General features: G+C 34.4%; 1 protein-coding gene across 2 annotated transcripts in view; it reads left to right on the forward strand.

Moving 5' to 3' along the window:
* Window positions 1-17857, forward strand: part of LOC124542851 (proton-coupled amino acid transporter-like protein pathetic) — a 34521-nt gene extending 16664 nt beyond the window's left edge. Inside the window, exons 2-6 of one of the 2 annotated variants that reach the window (XM_047120735.1) lie at window positions 12501-12586; window positions 13971-14111; window positions 14425-14697; window positions 14966-15523; window positions 15805-17857. In XM_047120735.1, the coding sequence (XP_046976691.1) occupies window positions 12501-12586; window positions 13971-14111; window positions 14425-14697; window positions 14966-15523; window positions 15805-16219 (1473 nt within the window). In that variant the 3' untranslated portion in view covers window positions 16220-17857. The other variant, XM_047120736.1, reaches the window with a different exon arrangement.
* The last annotated feature ends 223 nt before the right edge of the window (window positions 17858-18080 follow it).

The following is an 18080-nucleotide window of genomic DNA, read 5'->3' on the forward strand; positions in this document are numbered from 1 at the left end:
TGAATGCCGATTTGACGGATATTACTATTTTATATAAATACTATTCAAAACTATATTGGTAACAAATTAGTAAATACTGTTAAAAAATGGTATTTCTTTAAATATCTAGTATTTAATTGAATACATTAAAGGAAATATAATTAATTATATTTTGTTACGATTGAGCTAATTATAATTATGTTTGTTTGTTGACAAATACACGGTAAAAGTATTCGCGATTTACATTAAACAAGTTGGAAGCCGCGGCTTCGCTTGCGTGGTATTACTGAGTTTTAGGTATAAAAAAGTATAGTATGCTTTTCCTTGGATTTTATCAAATTTCGTTCATCGGTTTATCCGTCAAACAGACACAAAGACAGACGAAATTCGCATTTATAATATCAGTATGCATTAATTAAAAATGTAATTGTAATATTCGATCAACAGTAACGTTTTGGTTAGTGTAGGACGCATAAAGAGCAAATGGTTTCTTTGTAACGGATAGTGAAGGTCACGTCAGTAAACAGTAGGTATTTGAAGAGATTTCGCCTAATGGAGGTCTAACTTTCATCATCGCATCACTGACGGCCCTGGGAACTGGGCTGCTTCCTTGGGCTCGTAAACACAAAGGCTCGCAAGCCTTAGCAATCAAAACGCATGTATGTATATGTGTATGTGTTAACCCGGGCGAGACCCACAACAATACATACAAATAAGGCATATTATTCAATACGAGATAATATCCGACCAAATTATATAGTTGCTTGTATTCATGCTGGACGTATTATGTATATACTTAATTGTATATCATTATTTTTTATTCAAGAATAATCGTAATAAGTTTTTGATATTATCTACGATAAATTCATCCTAAGTTGCACTTTCCATTTCAAGCCCCTTGAAGTACAACTGTCTCTAAATTTAATACAGTTGATATTAGATTCAAGTCAATCCGAGCCATAGATATATCTCGTGATGGTATTTTACTTATATGTACATATAAGATGACGAATAAAATAATCGTAACTAATGATAAAGAATATTATGATATAAATGTGACGCGAAAATCTATAATGGTGTCAATTATGAGATTGACCTTCTGACGTCACGAGGAAGCGAACGTAGGGCTATCATCTTAAGGGTCACGTCTTCCGCGCCACAGCGCCAAGACCTTCCGAGTTTAAGACTATGTATTCCGCAATCTTATCTAGATCGTGTTAATTGATTCGTTTCACTTAATTAGTATTATGTCGAGGTAATAAAGATAGAAGAAATGATTTAACCGTAAAATTAGACCATTGAAGATTTTTTGTTTGCAAAAAAAATGTGGCTGTGAACGTTGAAAAACGTGACCCTGAAACTAATTGCGAATTAATTCCCAAAGTAATTGATATAATCGTATATTATTCTTAGAACCCGGAGTAGGTTACACAACGCGCCAATTTAAAGGTTTCATATGGTTCAGTACAAGTACACTACATAAATAAAAAAAGCGTTTTGTTGGAGTTAACCAATCAAGCAATTAACAAAATTTAAAAACCAGAACAAAAATCTCAAGAAGTTTTTAAATAAATTGTTTCTTTCATTTCGTTATTATAAAAATAAAGTACTACTACTAGTAATGTCTCTAAGATTGAACAAAAATTTGGGTCAAGTACATTCAAAAGATAGTTTTGATCTACAATTGTGTATTTATTTGAATCAGCGAGGCGTTGTTAGCTTAACTCAATGTCAAGATTCAACTGTTTAGGTATCTCACTAACGGACAGAGTAAGTTTAGTTCAATATTATGAATATTTAGTCAAATATATGATTATAAGACAAGAATAAGACAATCGTTTTGGATTGTGAATTCTACCCAAATAAAAAAACTCAGTAAGTAATTAAGATAAATACTAAATTGTACTGTCGCTAGAGTTGAAAGTGATTCCAATATTTTACCAAACATAATAAGATTTTCAGTGAAGAAAACATTATAAAAAATATTATTATGTATATTGTTTAGTCAAACTGTCAATATAGGGTGAGAAGGTATTAATACCGAGGGACAACGGCCAGTAGCAAATGGCAGTGTTCTGACAACATAAAGGAAGTATCCTGTTTCATGAAACGCCAATTCCAGCTCGAGCTAGTGACAGAAATGACACGTTAGTGTTACTTATAGAAACTTGTATGGAATTACGAAATTTAAATTCGTCTTATCATCAATTCGCTTCGAAAGAAATTTTACTACAGAAATACATGTATATAGGCGGTTAATAATTATATACTTTTGTAGAAGACAGATTTAACAATTTGTGTAAAATTATCTTCTCTATCTGCAATGTGCAAACAGTATTCAAATAGGCATGGATGAATTAGTTACAATTACAAGGGATTTTAAATCAAAAAAGATAATCATGATAATGTATCATTATTTTCTTTATGTTGGTCTGTGCTCGGCCTAACGCGTGCAATCAGGATGTTCACGGTCACATACCTCGTGAAGTATGACAGATTTAATTTGAAAATCTGTCCCTATGATAGCTGCAACTTCCGGTAGAGCAAGGTCGGCGGCTAGTTTAAAGTCTGTTCTGGTTTTGACTCCCATGGCCTCGACCCATTACTTACATTTCTTTTATTTATCTCATTGAACAATTTGCAACAACTAATCTATTAATCGAACACAATCTTTTACTTCGCTGGTTTTTATGGTATTGTATTAAAGAAATAATTAGTTATCGGTTAAGTGATCACTAATTAAAACCTCGCGAGCATTTTATTATTATTATTATTTGTCAGATTTTATACATGTCATTATAGTTAATGTACTTATTTCAATGTGCCCTTTCTTAATTATCTTTTTTTGTTTTTTTTGGCGAATTGCCCCGTGGGACATTTGAGAGCTGTTACTTTTTGTTGGGATGGTATTTATCTATTTGAGAAAAATATATAAATAACTCGAATAGTTTAATATAAATTGCATCGAGGAAACGATATGGCGGATAAGCCAGAGAAGACGTAATATAGTTATACCGGAAATTAAAGGGTTCTCGGAGAATGTTTGACGTCGACGTACAAAGTCCACGCAAACAAAGTTACTGGCCGTAGTTAGAGTATTAAAAGCTGTCAACTGAGTTCGGATGTGTGCGGTCTAGTTCCAGTGGAAACGAAAGTTCAATTGATTTCAAAATTTTAATGAATGTACGGGGACGTTTTTAGACTATTTTGTTTCGTAACTAATTTCAAAATGTACGTAAGGACTTACATTATTTTTGCATATGTAGGTATTAGGTAAATCAATTGATAAATTAACCTGAACAGTTGGAGCTCACCAGTAACTAATTATATTTAGGCCCCCTAGCAATGCCAAAGACAGATATTTGAATGTCACTGCTTGGGCTCCTTTGGCAGAGTTTCTATGAAATTAGACAAATGCAGGTTTCCTCACGATGTTTTTCTTCACCTCAAACACAAGCTTAATGTGAATCTAGAGGAGAATGAAAGTAAAAATAATTCCTTAAATAAATGAGCATCACTCATCGCTCTCGTTGTTTACTCAGACGAGTTGTTACGCTTCGTTATCGTCTATCATTACCGTCACATGTTAATATTTTTGGCGGCGCGACGTTCTGTGAAAGATACGTCCCTCCATGGCGGAAAGTGCGCCGGCTACATGTACATATGTACAAATACCAGCCGTACTTAAATAACTATCGTGGAATCTTGACACCCGTCCAAGGAGCCCGTTATTTGACTTTACAATTTCTCTTCATGTTTTCGAACGGACTTTGAACGATTTTTAATTGGCGATATTTTAGCTAATTATTTATGAGCTGCGATGGCACACTGGTTAGAACGCGTGCATCTTAACCGATGATTGTGAGTTCAAACCCAGGCAAGCACCTCTATATATATGTGCTTAATTTGTTGTTTTTAATTCATCTCCTGCTCGGCGGTGAAGGAAAACATCGTGAGGAAAACTGCATGTGTCTAATTTCATCGAAATTATGCCAGATGTGCATTCCATCAACCCGCATTGGAACAACTTGATGGAATATGTTCCAAACCCTCTCCTTAATGGAAGAGGAGGCCTTATCTCAGCAGTGGAAAATGCACAGGCTGTTATTTTACTTTACTTTTACTATTTATGATATGTTATTATAATTTTTAGAATTGTTTTTTTTGTATCAAGAATTATTTATTGTTAAATAGTTATTTCTTTTAAAATACTAATCACATAATGTTTTTGTTACTTTTCCATTTTAGGATTGTAATTACTTTTTTAGTCTAAGACAGAGCGAATACTTTCTAATGTTTGAAGTTTAATGGAGACTTTTGTAAATAACCTTTATGCTTGATCATATCGTTCTTGATTTGGCTAAAGCTTTCGACATAGAATCGGAATGCCAAGTTTGAAATATTAATTATTGTACAGATCAAGACGATAACAAATAGATATCAATCGCTGGCTTGTAGTTGATTATCTATTGTGATGAAAGATGAAATTATAAACAACTTAATCTCTTATCAAAGACGAAAGAGCTATTTCGTTATTTTTAATAAATTTCAGATAACGTTATGATTTTGCGTCTTTAATATTGAACAACGTTATTTTTATTTCGCGTTATTTTGTAAGTTGATAAACGAAGATGGATCGGCTCATTATGGGCACTTACTTATCTAACGAATGCGAAATAAACTATTTTTAAACGAGATGCTAGAACTTTATCATGAAAATTGCTTTGATTAAATTAAAGGATCTTGACGTTCTTTGCGCACAAAAGCATGGCAGGTTTCGTTTTTTTTATAAATTAAATACCTTAAAGGGACTATATAGTGTTGCATTTTTTGTACCGGAAGTCGCTTCGTGCTTGGTCGCTCGTTCAAGGATCCCTCTCGACTCTTGACCCTCTTCCCTCTCATAAAGTATTAAATCACTCTAATCCGGCTCACAGACACTTATCTATTTCGCAATTGGAAATACAAATAGTTCCCGTAGTTATCTTTAGGTAAATAGACTGCCCAGCTGCTCCTTCGACTGTCAAAGCGGAGGTAGATCTAACAGTATTAGACTAACGAAGTTAGCCAACAGCGCAGCCTCGGTTATTTCCAGGAACCAATATTAAAGTGCAGTAAATAAGGAAAAGTTGCTCGCGTAACTTCATGCGATAAAAACACCAAGTGATATATATAAAGTATGTGCATATAATAAAATAAGACTATATTCTTTGAATAAAATTCAATTACCTTAATTACTTAGTACATTGTATCAAGAATAACTACTCCAAACAAACTTAGAGCATCATCGTTGCTTGAAAGCAAGATTTTTTTTTATCCTACCTATTTTCAGCAATTCTATGAAAATTTAATTACAATTTAAATTATTATTTCTTCGAAGTTTTGACAATTGCGGTCAACGTCAAAACTAAAACCAAAATGATATAGTTATAAATGTTACTTTTGTACATTATGTATTCGCCTTAAACTGTATAATTGTACGCATCTATATCACTTAGAGCTAATGTTACAATTCGAGAAGTAATTAAGCTGGCCAAGCTGAAAGCACGTCACGCTCCGCTAAGTGGCTGTTTTTCGAATATCTAATCACTCTGAATGTGGCGTTACAAATCAGAATAGATCGATGCGTCATTGCGAGCACAGAAGACAGCCTTGAACTTGTACACAATATCTAAATTACAATTGACATCTCATTATAAACGCGAATGTGTTTGCGGCGAACGTGTTACGTTAAGTTACTTTATGCAGTTTGTAATATACGGGCATCGTAACGCTAATCGCACATGTTACTTGCAAGAATATTTTTAATCTGTCTGATATTTAAACATCGCGCAGGCATATACTATATACAGTGTTAAAATCGCAGAAGATAATTATTATATTTCGCTAAAGTATCGCAGCTTAAAAGTATCACAGAGAATAACGAAGCTTTAACAATAATCAAGTCCATTCCCTTACAAAAGGCCAGCCAGTCTAGGCATCACCTCGTTCGTCGTCCATTATTCTATAACAAAACATCAATACCCCGCACTTATGTGTTCTTATGCCGATGACAGGTAGTGCATTGTCTATGTCATGACAGGAGTCGCGTTACGTTGTAAGATATCTCTGTTGTAAGGATAATAAACAACCACCACGCCCGTACCTTAGATTGTTTTTAGAAACTTAAAATTATTTACAAGGCGCCTCTATGTTTATTATGTCTGTGACGCAGTTGAAATGTGTAAATAAAATCACGTAATATATGTATCAACCGTGAAGAGAAAATACTCATATATTGAAAGTTTTGAAGTTCGTGAAGAAATCTTCAACGGGAGCTGGATGCACATCACACAAAACGTGTTTGTAAAGTTTCCTACAAGTTACCTTTCAGTAGCTACAACTTATATTTCTCGACGTTAAGTACGTCTTGGAAGTCAACAAAGTTACAATAATCTTTCATCGAGTGATAAAGTTATTGAAATATAAATTATTTATTATTAATTTTAAAATTCTCCAGTAATGTATTCAATAAGGTTTGGGGACAAACCTTATTGAATACATTACTGAATACAAGAAGGCATTTCGCTCGGATATTAATTTTTAATTGAATGACGCCGACTGCGAACTGGAAATCCTTTGGAATTAATTTGAAAATAGTTTCAATGTAACTTGACTATGTTTACAGTGCGAAGTGGGCTGCAGTGGAAATATAAAGGAGTGTTTCTCCTTCATCATTTTCATTCCTTTACTTTAAATAATTACTTTCAATAATACTTATACATGACAAACGAGCTAGCTAGCTAACAGGCAGAAAACGAAAGTCGCATGTGCATATCAAAATATAGAATTGCTTATTAATGAACGATTGATAATTGATAAATTTGAATTTTATTATAAATAAAATCAAACATATAAAATACATTTTACTCAATAATATATAATGTACTTTTATCTTGAAATTGATTTAGTGACATATTACGCACGCGCACAGCCTACCGCTGGATCTAGAAGCATAATAAACGGAAAGCAGGAAATAAGAATATTTCAAGAAAATACAGAATTGCTGTTGTGTTTATACTTCTGTTTATGACAAATATGCGGCTGTTATAGTGTTCTTTAAAAATGCACACTCATTGTTAAAAATTAAATATAATTTAGCGTGGAAGTCGGACTCTTTCAGAGTTAGATCGTTAATAACCTGTGTTACTTACGCATAGGTGATCGCGATAAAAAGCTTAAATAGATCAATGTCTGAGCAGATTTCCGAAAACTCTTTCCATGAGAGAATAATTAGATGATCCATAGAATGTTTCCGATAGGAAATACCATCGGGCACACCGTTAGTATATGATAAATAAATATGACATTCGTATACGTCGATTTCCATATTGGAAATGTAAATACTTAGTTAACTATGTATTTCATTTGTTACACAGAGACGGGAAGTTACTAATATGACATATGATTTACCCAGAATCGCAATTACATTGTAATTTCAATTCTAGATAAGAAATCATTTCGGATAGTTTCAGTAACAGAATTATATATAAATTGTAAAAAGAATATGACGAGGTAACAGCTCGACTCTATTCGTAGACAATTTATTGGTATTCGGCGCGCTCACAGAATGAAACAATTACCTTCAAAAAAAAATTTGCTACTCTTTTTCAAATAACACTTTGGAAAAAAAGTATGATAACAATTTTTCTAGCAGATTTGATTACGTTTTCGAATAACTATTTATGTCGGATTTCCGATAGATTTGATTACAATCACGGAGTTCGATAACGTCCCTGACTATTCTGACCATTTAGTGTGGAGCCGTTTCTTCTAAGTAAAATCTACATTCCAAAAAAAGGGTAGCTTTATTTGTAATATTACTAAACATAAGAAAATTTTAATTATGAATATTTTGATATTACTAATAAAGACCAGAACGTTACTATGGATTTTATTAGTCGATCGAGTTGAAAATGTATTCAGTGTGACGGTAGTAGCGACTGCGTGCTGAGCCGATAACATCTAGACGCGAGAATCATTCGAGCCTCTAGTTTACTTCTTCCTCGTTTGATAACGTCACCACATAGACATGAGCATGCAAAGCAGCACTCACATACTATTATTAATAAATAAATATCAAGGCTTGCACGAAAAATGCGGGCCTTTGTCAGTTATATTTGAAATTTTGATGAGATGTATATGGCAACTTTTATAAGTTCGGGTTAAGTTCATTTAATATATTATTTTATCTTGCGTGTTTTAATCGACAAATGTTTAAAAGTTTTAGAACAAAAGACCTTAATTTACAGATTAACAAAAGATCGGAATGTGTCAACCGGTAATTTTAGAAGTTATGTGAGTTAACGAAAACTGTGTAATGTAGGTGTGTGCGTCTTTTCTTAAAAGTTTGTTGTTAGTAGCAATTTTCGCAGTTTCTTTTAACTATAATAACTATAATCCACCTTTGTCGAATTTTTGGGACATATATGCATATTTAATATTTCATACAGATACTAAAAGTAAAACTTGGAATACATTTTTTATAAAGCTTTCTCAAAGTTTTCTCATTATTAAATGGCCAGGCGTCTTTAAAACTTGAGCGGAATAGTTGGAGATTTATTTCAGTTACATTCTTGTTACGCTTTAATAAATACCGTTACATTTTGAAAATTCAAAAATTTTAGAAAAATTCGCAAAGCAAACATTTTAAATAATAGTTTCTTACCTGTTGATGATGTTGACTCGAGAAGTCTTTAGGCGGCGCTAGCGATATCACCGGCGGTTATTAAGATTTATGAAACTATGTATGTAAATTCAGAATTTTAATGGAGAAAATATTGTAAGCGCATACAATACAATATTCCCATCGAGATGCAAGCAACAAACTAATTGACAAGCCGCCGGTTCCCGCGCAAACTCGGCCCGCTGGTGATCTCCTGCGCTCTTTCCGCTCCTGGTAGCGACGTGTCAGATACAGCTCGATACCTAGGTTTCAGGGATGCACTAGCTTCAAAGCGCATGTTAGTCCTGCGCACTACAGATTTACCTACAACGACCTCCTTCGGATCTCACGGATCCTGTTTGGAGACCCGGCAAAGAGCTCGATGCAGGAGCGGCCGGGCTACGCATGCTCATTGCACCAACGATGCACATCCATACCTGTTGCTATGTACGCTTTCCTATAAATACGAGTATAGGGCCAGTGGAAAATTTGTAGAAACGAGATGAAAGGCGGCTGCGCCCAACGCATGCGTGCCACAACTTGCATCTGTTGCACATCTTATGTAATTTAATGTGTCGAAGTTGTGATGAACTTATAACATGAATTATTACAAAATTAAATGAACAATAAAATGTATCAAAAGGTATGCTTCATCTCGTTTTAAACAGGTATTCTAGTTACAAGTGCTATTATTATTAAGTAAAAACAAATTATTAACAACTCTTAACTATTTTAGTTTAATTTTCATTATGTGTCTTTTTATTACATTCCCTATTTGCATTTTTACAATTTTAAAAATCTGCGACGATATTTGCTCGTAAATCTGTCATTGCCAGACAAAATTCATTTCTGCTCTTAATAAGGTTTGGAGCTGATTCCACCATGCTGCCGCAAAGTGTGTTGGTGATTAAACATGATGACTTACATACAATACATACAGATTTCCTTAAGAAATTCACATCATCGACGAGAACGACATTGATTATAAAGATAAAATAAGCACTTGAAAATTCACCGATTTGAACCCGTAACAATTTCTTAAAGTTCATGTTTTTTAACTACTTATCCATCCTGACTATAAAGATCAATTATACAATGTATGTGTATATGGGATATTGGTTGTTTTTGAGGTAATACTCTTATAATTCATGTTTCCCTGGTAACAAGCTGGATGTTAGCTGCTTTTAAGCCAAGCTTACTTTGAACTATTTTCTCTATCGTCGTCTCTCCGATCCTGGCAGCCCAATTTTGGCGGTGCTTCTTCTACTAGAGAACATTCTCCAAAAATTTTAGTAGAAGTTAAGGAGGAAGTAGCAGAATTTTGCAAAAACAGCATGCCAAGCACTAGGATAACATACGTTGCAAGGAGTTAAAGTGCATACGATTTGATACAATTCACACGAACATATTTCATCTCTGTTTTGTATTGCGGGTACTCTTATGAGGTAGAAAAAGATCGAGGTAATTTCCGCATACAATCTGAAAGGGTTGCAATGCGCATGTATCTTTCAATTTAATTTGCATTGCATGTACTCTTCGCACTTGCATCCAAAATACAAGAGGTGCATTACGCTGCATCGATTAGCTCCCCACAAGACCACGTCCTCACTTTTATGTTATCCTAGTACCAAAATCTATCTTGCACTATTATACATACTTATATAACAAAACTAACTTTTAAATAAATAAACTAGCTTAGTTAATTTTTACGCGAGTGTCCAAAAAGGAGTGCAACGCTTTCACGGTTAATGTACGTATGAGAGTTTCTCTATTTTAAATGTTTTTAATATAATTACGTGTAATCCTGAATGACACTGATTATATCAGTAGTCGTGTTTTTAATTTATTGAGGTATAACAATTAAATTCAATACAATAATATTTTTTTATTTAATTCATTCGAAAAAAAATACAAATATTAAAGATCTGTTTAAAAGAAAATTTATACTTTCCAAATGATAAGAAGGCTTGGTACATTTCGGCACAACTGTTCAATTATATAGTTCGAATGTAAATTTTAAATAATGACACGTCGTGACAGTACGTTTTAAATTTAGAGCTGTTAATGAGACGTCAGGAGGCGTGTCTTGGGGAGTTGATACAAATAATATTGACGGGCGACCTTGAAAAGCAATTTAGTCAAATGCGCATCAGCTTACCAAACAATGAGTACTTGTGTCGTCACAGCTTCTAAGTGTGATACTTATTAGAGCCTCGTGACGATGATGACAATGGTGGTATTATTTGTCCCGACGGTGGTGGCAATGTCGCGGTCGTGTCTCTGATTGTTGACATTATTAATGTGTGGAACAAATATTTAAACGAACGCGATCACTACGGAGCTTCTTGTCAATAATCAATTAGATACACAGCTGGAAAAAATATTGAGTTCACTAAATGATATCAAATTGAAAATAAAATAATATTCCGAATTACCATAGACTACAGTTTTTTTTAATTGTTCAAATTAAGAACTTAGAATCTAATTTTATGTGTCCAAAAAAGGTATAGGAAATATTTTTGGCGAACCTATAAGCGACTTGTCTAGCTATGAGATAATGGTGGAACGAAAATAACTAAGTTAAACTTAAACAAGTGATCTAGAATCTTGTTAATCACATAGTACTGTACTAAGACAGGAATACATTTATTGCATACATTAGACGCAGGACACGGTTCTCGCTAGTTATCACAAGAAAATGTGAACTAGGAAATAGTGCTAAAGAATTTGTATAGAATTAATCTAAAGCACTGTGTTCATAACTATAATGCAGGAAACGACTTACAATGTATTTAATATATTAAAAATAAAAAAAATTAAGCATTAAGTGTAACCGTTTATAATCTCGAACCGTATCCAATAAATGTATTTGATAATGTTTTATGTTACATTACGTGTGTTTATAGTTCTCAGTATCTGAAAAAAAAGAAACGGCATGTATTTGAGGATACCTCATTTATATTATCGTTTGTTTCAACGTGACAATCTTGAATGTTGATAGCCTTCACCGTGACAACAAATGCCCGTACCGCCTGTAGCGTTATGTAATGTTTACTTAAATGTCCTACGTCACCAACGGACAGACATCGGCGAAGGATACGTCGCGGGGCAGCTGATTCCCAATTTATTGTTATGAACCAGTTAGATCCAGTTTAACGCAATCGGTGTGGTTGACAACTATTGATCACTTGGCAATAAAGCTTCTAACCTTTTTAATTTAAAGTTCAAAATTGTTAAAAAACATTAAACGTAATAAAGTACTCGGTTGGCTGTTCACAATAAGGGGAATTAAATTGCATGCGCTCACAGAATTAAACATTTTGTGACTCACGTGAGCCCTAAGGTACACCCTACTTGTCAGACAGCTTAGGGCGATTATGAATCGAAAATGCAAGAATTGCTTTTGTTATTTGAGACAATTATTACTTGTGTAAACTGTTCCTAAAATAAATTAAAAACATCGCAAGGCGATATTTCGTGGTGCGGTAGGAGTTTCGCGAGTTACGGCTCGTACGCTGGAGCGAAGGTTATTAATAGCTTACCGAAATAACATTGGCGATCTCGTGGCGAAAACACGAACGAACCCAGCCCCTGTGGCCCGTTGTTGCCAGACCGGGGCGTCATCGCGGCGTCACATGCGTTTCGAAACGAGCCCACAATACTCGACGTGTATTTAAAATAAATACGTGACGTAAATAGATTGGCGCATTTTCTTTGTAAACAATCATATTTGTTTCAAAATCTCAACCATAAGCTGGTCAGGGTGAAACTTCGATACAGGCACCAAATTAACTCAGTAATTTATTTATCTTTTCAGAAACCACAATTGCGTCCGATGATAGCTGAATATGATCCCAAGAAAAAAGGAGTTAAAAATGATCTTTCCGATGTCGTCATGGTCAAGTAAGTGATAAAGTTTCTTTTGTTGGAGGAGAAGCATCTTAAGACCGATCGCCGAACGATCAGCTTTGACCGGCAATGTGTTGTTAATAATGTTACTTCATTAATTCGATAACACATCCGAACATTTTGTATGTTGTACTCTGCTTTTGAAACTAAATTCAACCCAAGCATGCTTCACAGCTTCACATCATTTTTGTTGGCAATTGAATTTCAATAAAGTGAATCTATTAATAGACTAATTCGGAACAAATGTATTGTAATAATACTGACATTTTTGTTCAACAGGACATTGAAAAGACTAGTATATATATCGGTATTATTTGAACCGCAAAACAAACGCTCTCGGAGCGTTGCGGGTCCCTTCGACACCACTGTTTTGTTTATTGACCAATGTTTTGTCGTTAAAATGGTATTTTATATTGTATGTTGACTGTTAAGTACTCGCTCCTTATAACGAGCTAATAATAACGCTCGTCGCCGTTCGGAGACGATCCGGGAAGACGTGTGCAGCTTCCACGAGATTAAAGTCGTTCGTCGACCTTGATCATCTTGCAATGGACTCATACACCGGTACATCATTCCATTATATGGTTTCAATTTTGTTTATTTATTTTATTTGGTACTGGTAATTATTTAAACAAAAATATGGTTACCTGAGGGCCGTGGCTTTCGCTGCTTCAGCCGCCACGCGCCGCGTGCGCCATCTCTGTTCAGGCTCGGGATTGGCTCTCAATCTATTTATTTGTACAAATTTGATCTAGCTTTATGTCCATTATTACACACTATTTTTGGCCATAAATATTACTTTTATACAAAAATATTTTAAAAATTCCAATACAGTCTTGATTCTGATGTGGTATAAGACGATTTTTTCCAAATTTTTTGAACATACTACGTATATACAGATACGTAAAGCTGTATTAAATTTTACGGTTGGGCCAGAAATTTGTAAATGCCGAGGCTTAACAGAGTGAAACGCACTTAAAAAACTGTACATTTTGGAGACCATGATGAATGTATCACACTTCACCCAAAACACTTACACAAATGAAACTACATACAGTTGTACGATATCCGAGATTCGCTGTTAATTCCCAGTAGCCACACCGTAGGGTCCGCAAACAGATCTGAACACGCAAGTCCGCGACCGCGATACACCTCGTTTCACACTCCGATCAAATCACCATTGAGCTTCAAATGTGGCGCTTTCTATGTTTCACTTTAGGCTACCATTACATTCCTGTGCTTGAAATCAATAAAGTGATTAATTAAAACTACACTCTTATACCCACTCACTGTTAACCAATCAACATCATATTATTCATATAAGTAGACTTAACAAAGATGTCACTAGTTATAACAGGGATTGGTGAACGATTTGCAGGTACAAAGTTGATCCCAATGAGATCCCAGTGGAACAACAGGCGGGTTCCACCCTCCCCCTCATGGAGATTCCGGGCCGGGATATTGAGGCTGATGAGGGATATAACCCGTTCGAACATAGAAAACTGGCGCACCCTACGTCGTAAGTAAAACAATTATTGAATTTTTTTTATTAAATGGATAAATATGACGAATATTCGGATTACTCATATATTGCTAATCCTTTTATTTCAAAGTTCTTTTATTTAATAAATAAAAAAACGCTTTAAAAATAATTGGTATTTTTCCAGAAACTACTAATTGACAGATCTGTAATATAAAATACCCATTATTCGAATAATATATCTTAGTAATAATATAATTGGTGATGTACATCAATTTTAGACGACTAAAAAATTACAAAATTAATTACTAATTACAAAATTAATGTACACGTATACTTCTGTAACTTTCAGGGATATGGACACTCTCATCCATCTGCTGAAGGGGTCATTAGGCAGTGGCATCTTAGCTATGCCAATGGCTTTCATGAATGCTGGCTTGTACTTCGGTCTCGTCGCTACGTTCCTCATTGGAGGAATATGCACCTACTGTGTGCACATCCTCGTGAAAACAGCTCACGAGCTATGCAGAAGAATACAAAAACCTTCTCTGGGATTCGCCGAGACAGCTGAAGCTGCCTTCTTATCTGGACCACCAGCTGTGCACAAATTTTCAAGACTTGCCAAGTAATTATTTCAATACTTCATACAAATCTTTAATTATATTTTAATATTTAATTCTTATTCTCGAAGTGACCTTATATTGAGAACAAATCTGTAGCGTATCGACAAAATCTAAAGACGAATTAAAAGAACTATAATTGATTTTATTCTATTTATAAAGTCGGACCAACAATAATAATCAAACTCTCTACAGTCTAAAAGATTATTGATCGTTTTTTTTGATAAGGCGACCAATAAAAAATTAAATAAACGTGTTTGTATTTATTTTCAGGGCTATGATAAACTGGTTCCTGGTGATCGACTTGCTGGGTTGTTGCTGTGTGTACATCGTGTTCGTCGCTAAAAATGTCAAACAAGTCGTCGACTACTACGCCAAGACTAGCGATTGGCTTCCCTATGACGTGGATGAGCGGATTTACATGGTGGCAATGTTACCCCTTCTTATTATGATGAACCTTATTAGAAATCTGAAATACCTCGCTCCCTTCTCAATGATTGCGAACTTGTTGGTCGGCACTGGAATGGGAATAACGTTCTATTATTTATTCCAAGACATCCCGCCATTAAGCTCACGTCAATCATTCGCTGGCTTCGAACGCTTACCAACATTCTTCGGAACTGCTATTTTCGCACTTGAAGGCATCGGTGTTGTCATGCCCCTTGAAAATAACATGAAGACCCCGACCCACTTCATCGGATGTCCTGGAGTACTTAACACGGGCATGTTCTTCGTTGTATCCCTTTATGCTCTTGTTGGATTCTTTGGATATTTGAAGTTTGGAGATGACACCGCCGGAAGTATCACATTGAACTTGCCTGAATACGAACTGTGAGTATTTCATAAGTCTATTATAATATTAGTAAAGTTATTTCTTAAATTTGAATTATTAAAGTAGACAAAAGTATATCTGCTGGCCTGAGGTAAGGCCTCCCCTTTTTAAATGAGGAGCTTAACGAAGTTTAGCTTCTTCCAATATAAATAAATTGCGAATACAAATTAAGCATAATATATTCAGAGGTGTCGGCCCAGATTTAAACCAATCTTCGGTTAAGATTTATGTGTTCTTATTACTTGAATAATTACTAAAGGAAAACATTTCTCTATTCCAGGTTGGGTCAAAGCGTGAAATTGATGATCGCCGTTGCTATATTCTTCACATACAGTCTGCAGTTCTACGTGCCAATGGAGATAATCTGGAAAAACGTTCGCCACTTTTTCGGAGCCAAGAAGAACATTGCCGAGTACAGCATTCGGATCTTCATCGTGCTCTTGACTCTCTGCACGGCCATCGCCATTCCGAACCTCGGCCCTTTCATATCGCTCGTCGGCGCCCTGTGCCTGTCATTCCTTGGCCTTATTTTCCCCGCTGTCATCGAAACTGTAACTTTCTGGGATCGCCCTAACGGCCTCGGACGTTACAACTGGGTTCTGTGGAAGAATATGTTCCTGGTCTCTTTCGGAATCCTCGGCTTCCTAACAGGTTCCTATGTCAGTATTCTAGATATATTCTCGGGTAAGGAATAATAGACTAACGCGAAAGACTAAGGTAGAATAAGGCTCAAATTAAATGTTTTAAGGGCTAAGATTTTTGGTATTTGCTTTTAGTATCATTATTTCATTTATATTATTTTATTTTGATAAGAGATTCGTAAGTACCGCGAGTTTACAAAGCTCAAAGGTTATTTGTCGAGATTAGTATTACACTATTGTGGTAGTTCGCGTAAAGCGGGTTGTGTTTTAATATAATATTATGTTGATTTAGCCCCGAATCTCTGTAGCCATTTCACATAGATGTAAGGAAATGTAGATACCTAACTTTATAAATGTGTGAGAATTTTTCTAGTGCATTATCGAAATGTGATAAAATATTAGGTTACGTGGAAAGGCATTATTTGCTTTTTATAGAAAAATTGTTCCGAAAAGTATTAAATCCGAAAACCCGGCAATTAAAATACAAAATTACTGGAGCTAAAATGAGTTGCGATTTTTGGGGTTCATATGAGAAACTTTTTGAAACAGATAAAGGCATTTTCACACCAGAAAACATAGTGACTTTATATAGTATATCAAATCATATCGAATGAATGAAACGCATTTACTTTACATTTTGGCACGCCATGTTGTAGGTATATTCATCATTACCGTCTCACTGCGAGGACGTAATCTATACATATTTATAGTAATTAGATACATCAAGGATGTGTATTTTTGTATTTTTAAAGCTTCATGTGGCATGAAACTAGAAAATTTAATATTTCGATCTATTCAATAAACAACGTGATTAAGAATCATATTTGTATATTGAATTAATATGTCAGTTATTTTGCGTTCTCAAATGTAAAACATAGAACTATTATATCTTTATAAATGTGATAATTTTCTGTTTTAGTTTGGACCCTCTTAGGTTAACGATGTCGCGGCTCTTGATTGATTGTAATTAACAGATACACTAATTCCGATTAGTTAAAACGTTGTCACGACATCCCTTACCCCTAACAACATCGTCAAATGTAATTCCAAAAGATAATATATTATATTTTCATAATTATTTTATTGGCTATGTTTTTAGCAGTCGAGTATTGACTTTATCGACTAAAAATTCGCCTAATTGTGATTTGTACTTTATTTTTTTTTTATCTTTGACATAAATCAGACAATACATGTGGTTGTTTTACGAAGGCCCTTTTGCCTCTGAAATTCAGAATTCGATGTTATAGGGTAAAATTACTATTACTGACGTACTGAGAATATTAAGACGCGTTCACGCAAATTTCTGCTTATGGTCGGAACAATCACTACACAATTTGCCAATAATAGTATTTTTACCCTATTTCTAGGTATTTTAAAAATATATTATGAATTCGTAAAGATAATAATATAAGTTTGGTAATCAGAAAAGACTACTAAAATATGAAATTGTAACAAAATACTTTACTGCCTACAAAACAGTGTAAGTCAATTCAACGACGGCTTTTTGAAATATTTACTAAAGTTGATAACGTTACTATTAATAACATCGCGTAATATATTTAACGTAAAAATTAGGTTTTCTTACTTAAAGGAAATCATTCCTATTAATTATTTTTTGGTATGGATTACAACATGCCAGGAAAGTAGTGATTGTTTTGTTACAGTATTAAAATAAATCAGTTTTAAGGGAAATTTGTCTTTTATTTCTCCCCATGTCAGTACCTTTTTATAAACAATAAAACATTAAAATTTAACACGGTTATAGTATGTATTTTAATCTCTGTGTTCAAGTTATGAGTGTTGATGTTAAGACGTTACAAATTTCTACTAGAGTCAAAATATTATTTATTCAAGTAGACTCGTCAAAGCACTTTTGAATGATCATGCTACAGAGATGAATTGAAGATTTAGCTAC

The sequence above is a fragment of the Vanessa cardui genome, chromosome Z, assembly GCF_905220365.1.
Source record: "Vanessa cardui chromosome Z, ilVanCard2.1, whole genome shotgun sequence".
Lineage (NCBI taxonomy): Eukaryota > Metazoa > Arthropoda > Insecta > Lepidoptera > Nymphalidae > Vanessa > Vanessa cardui.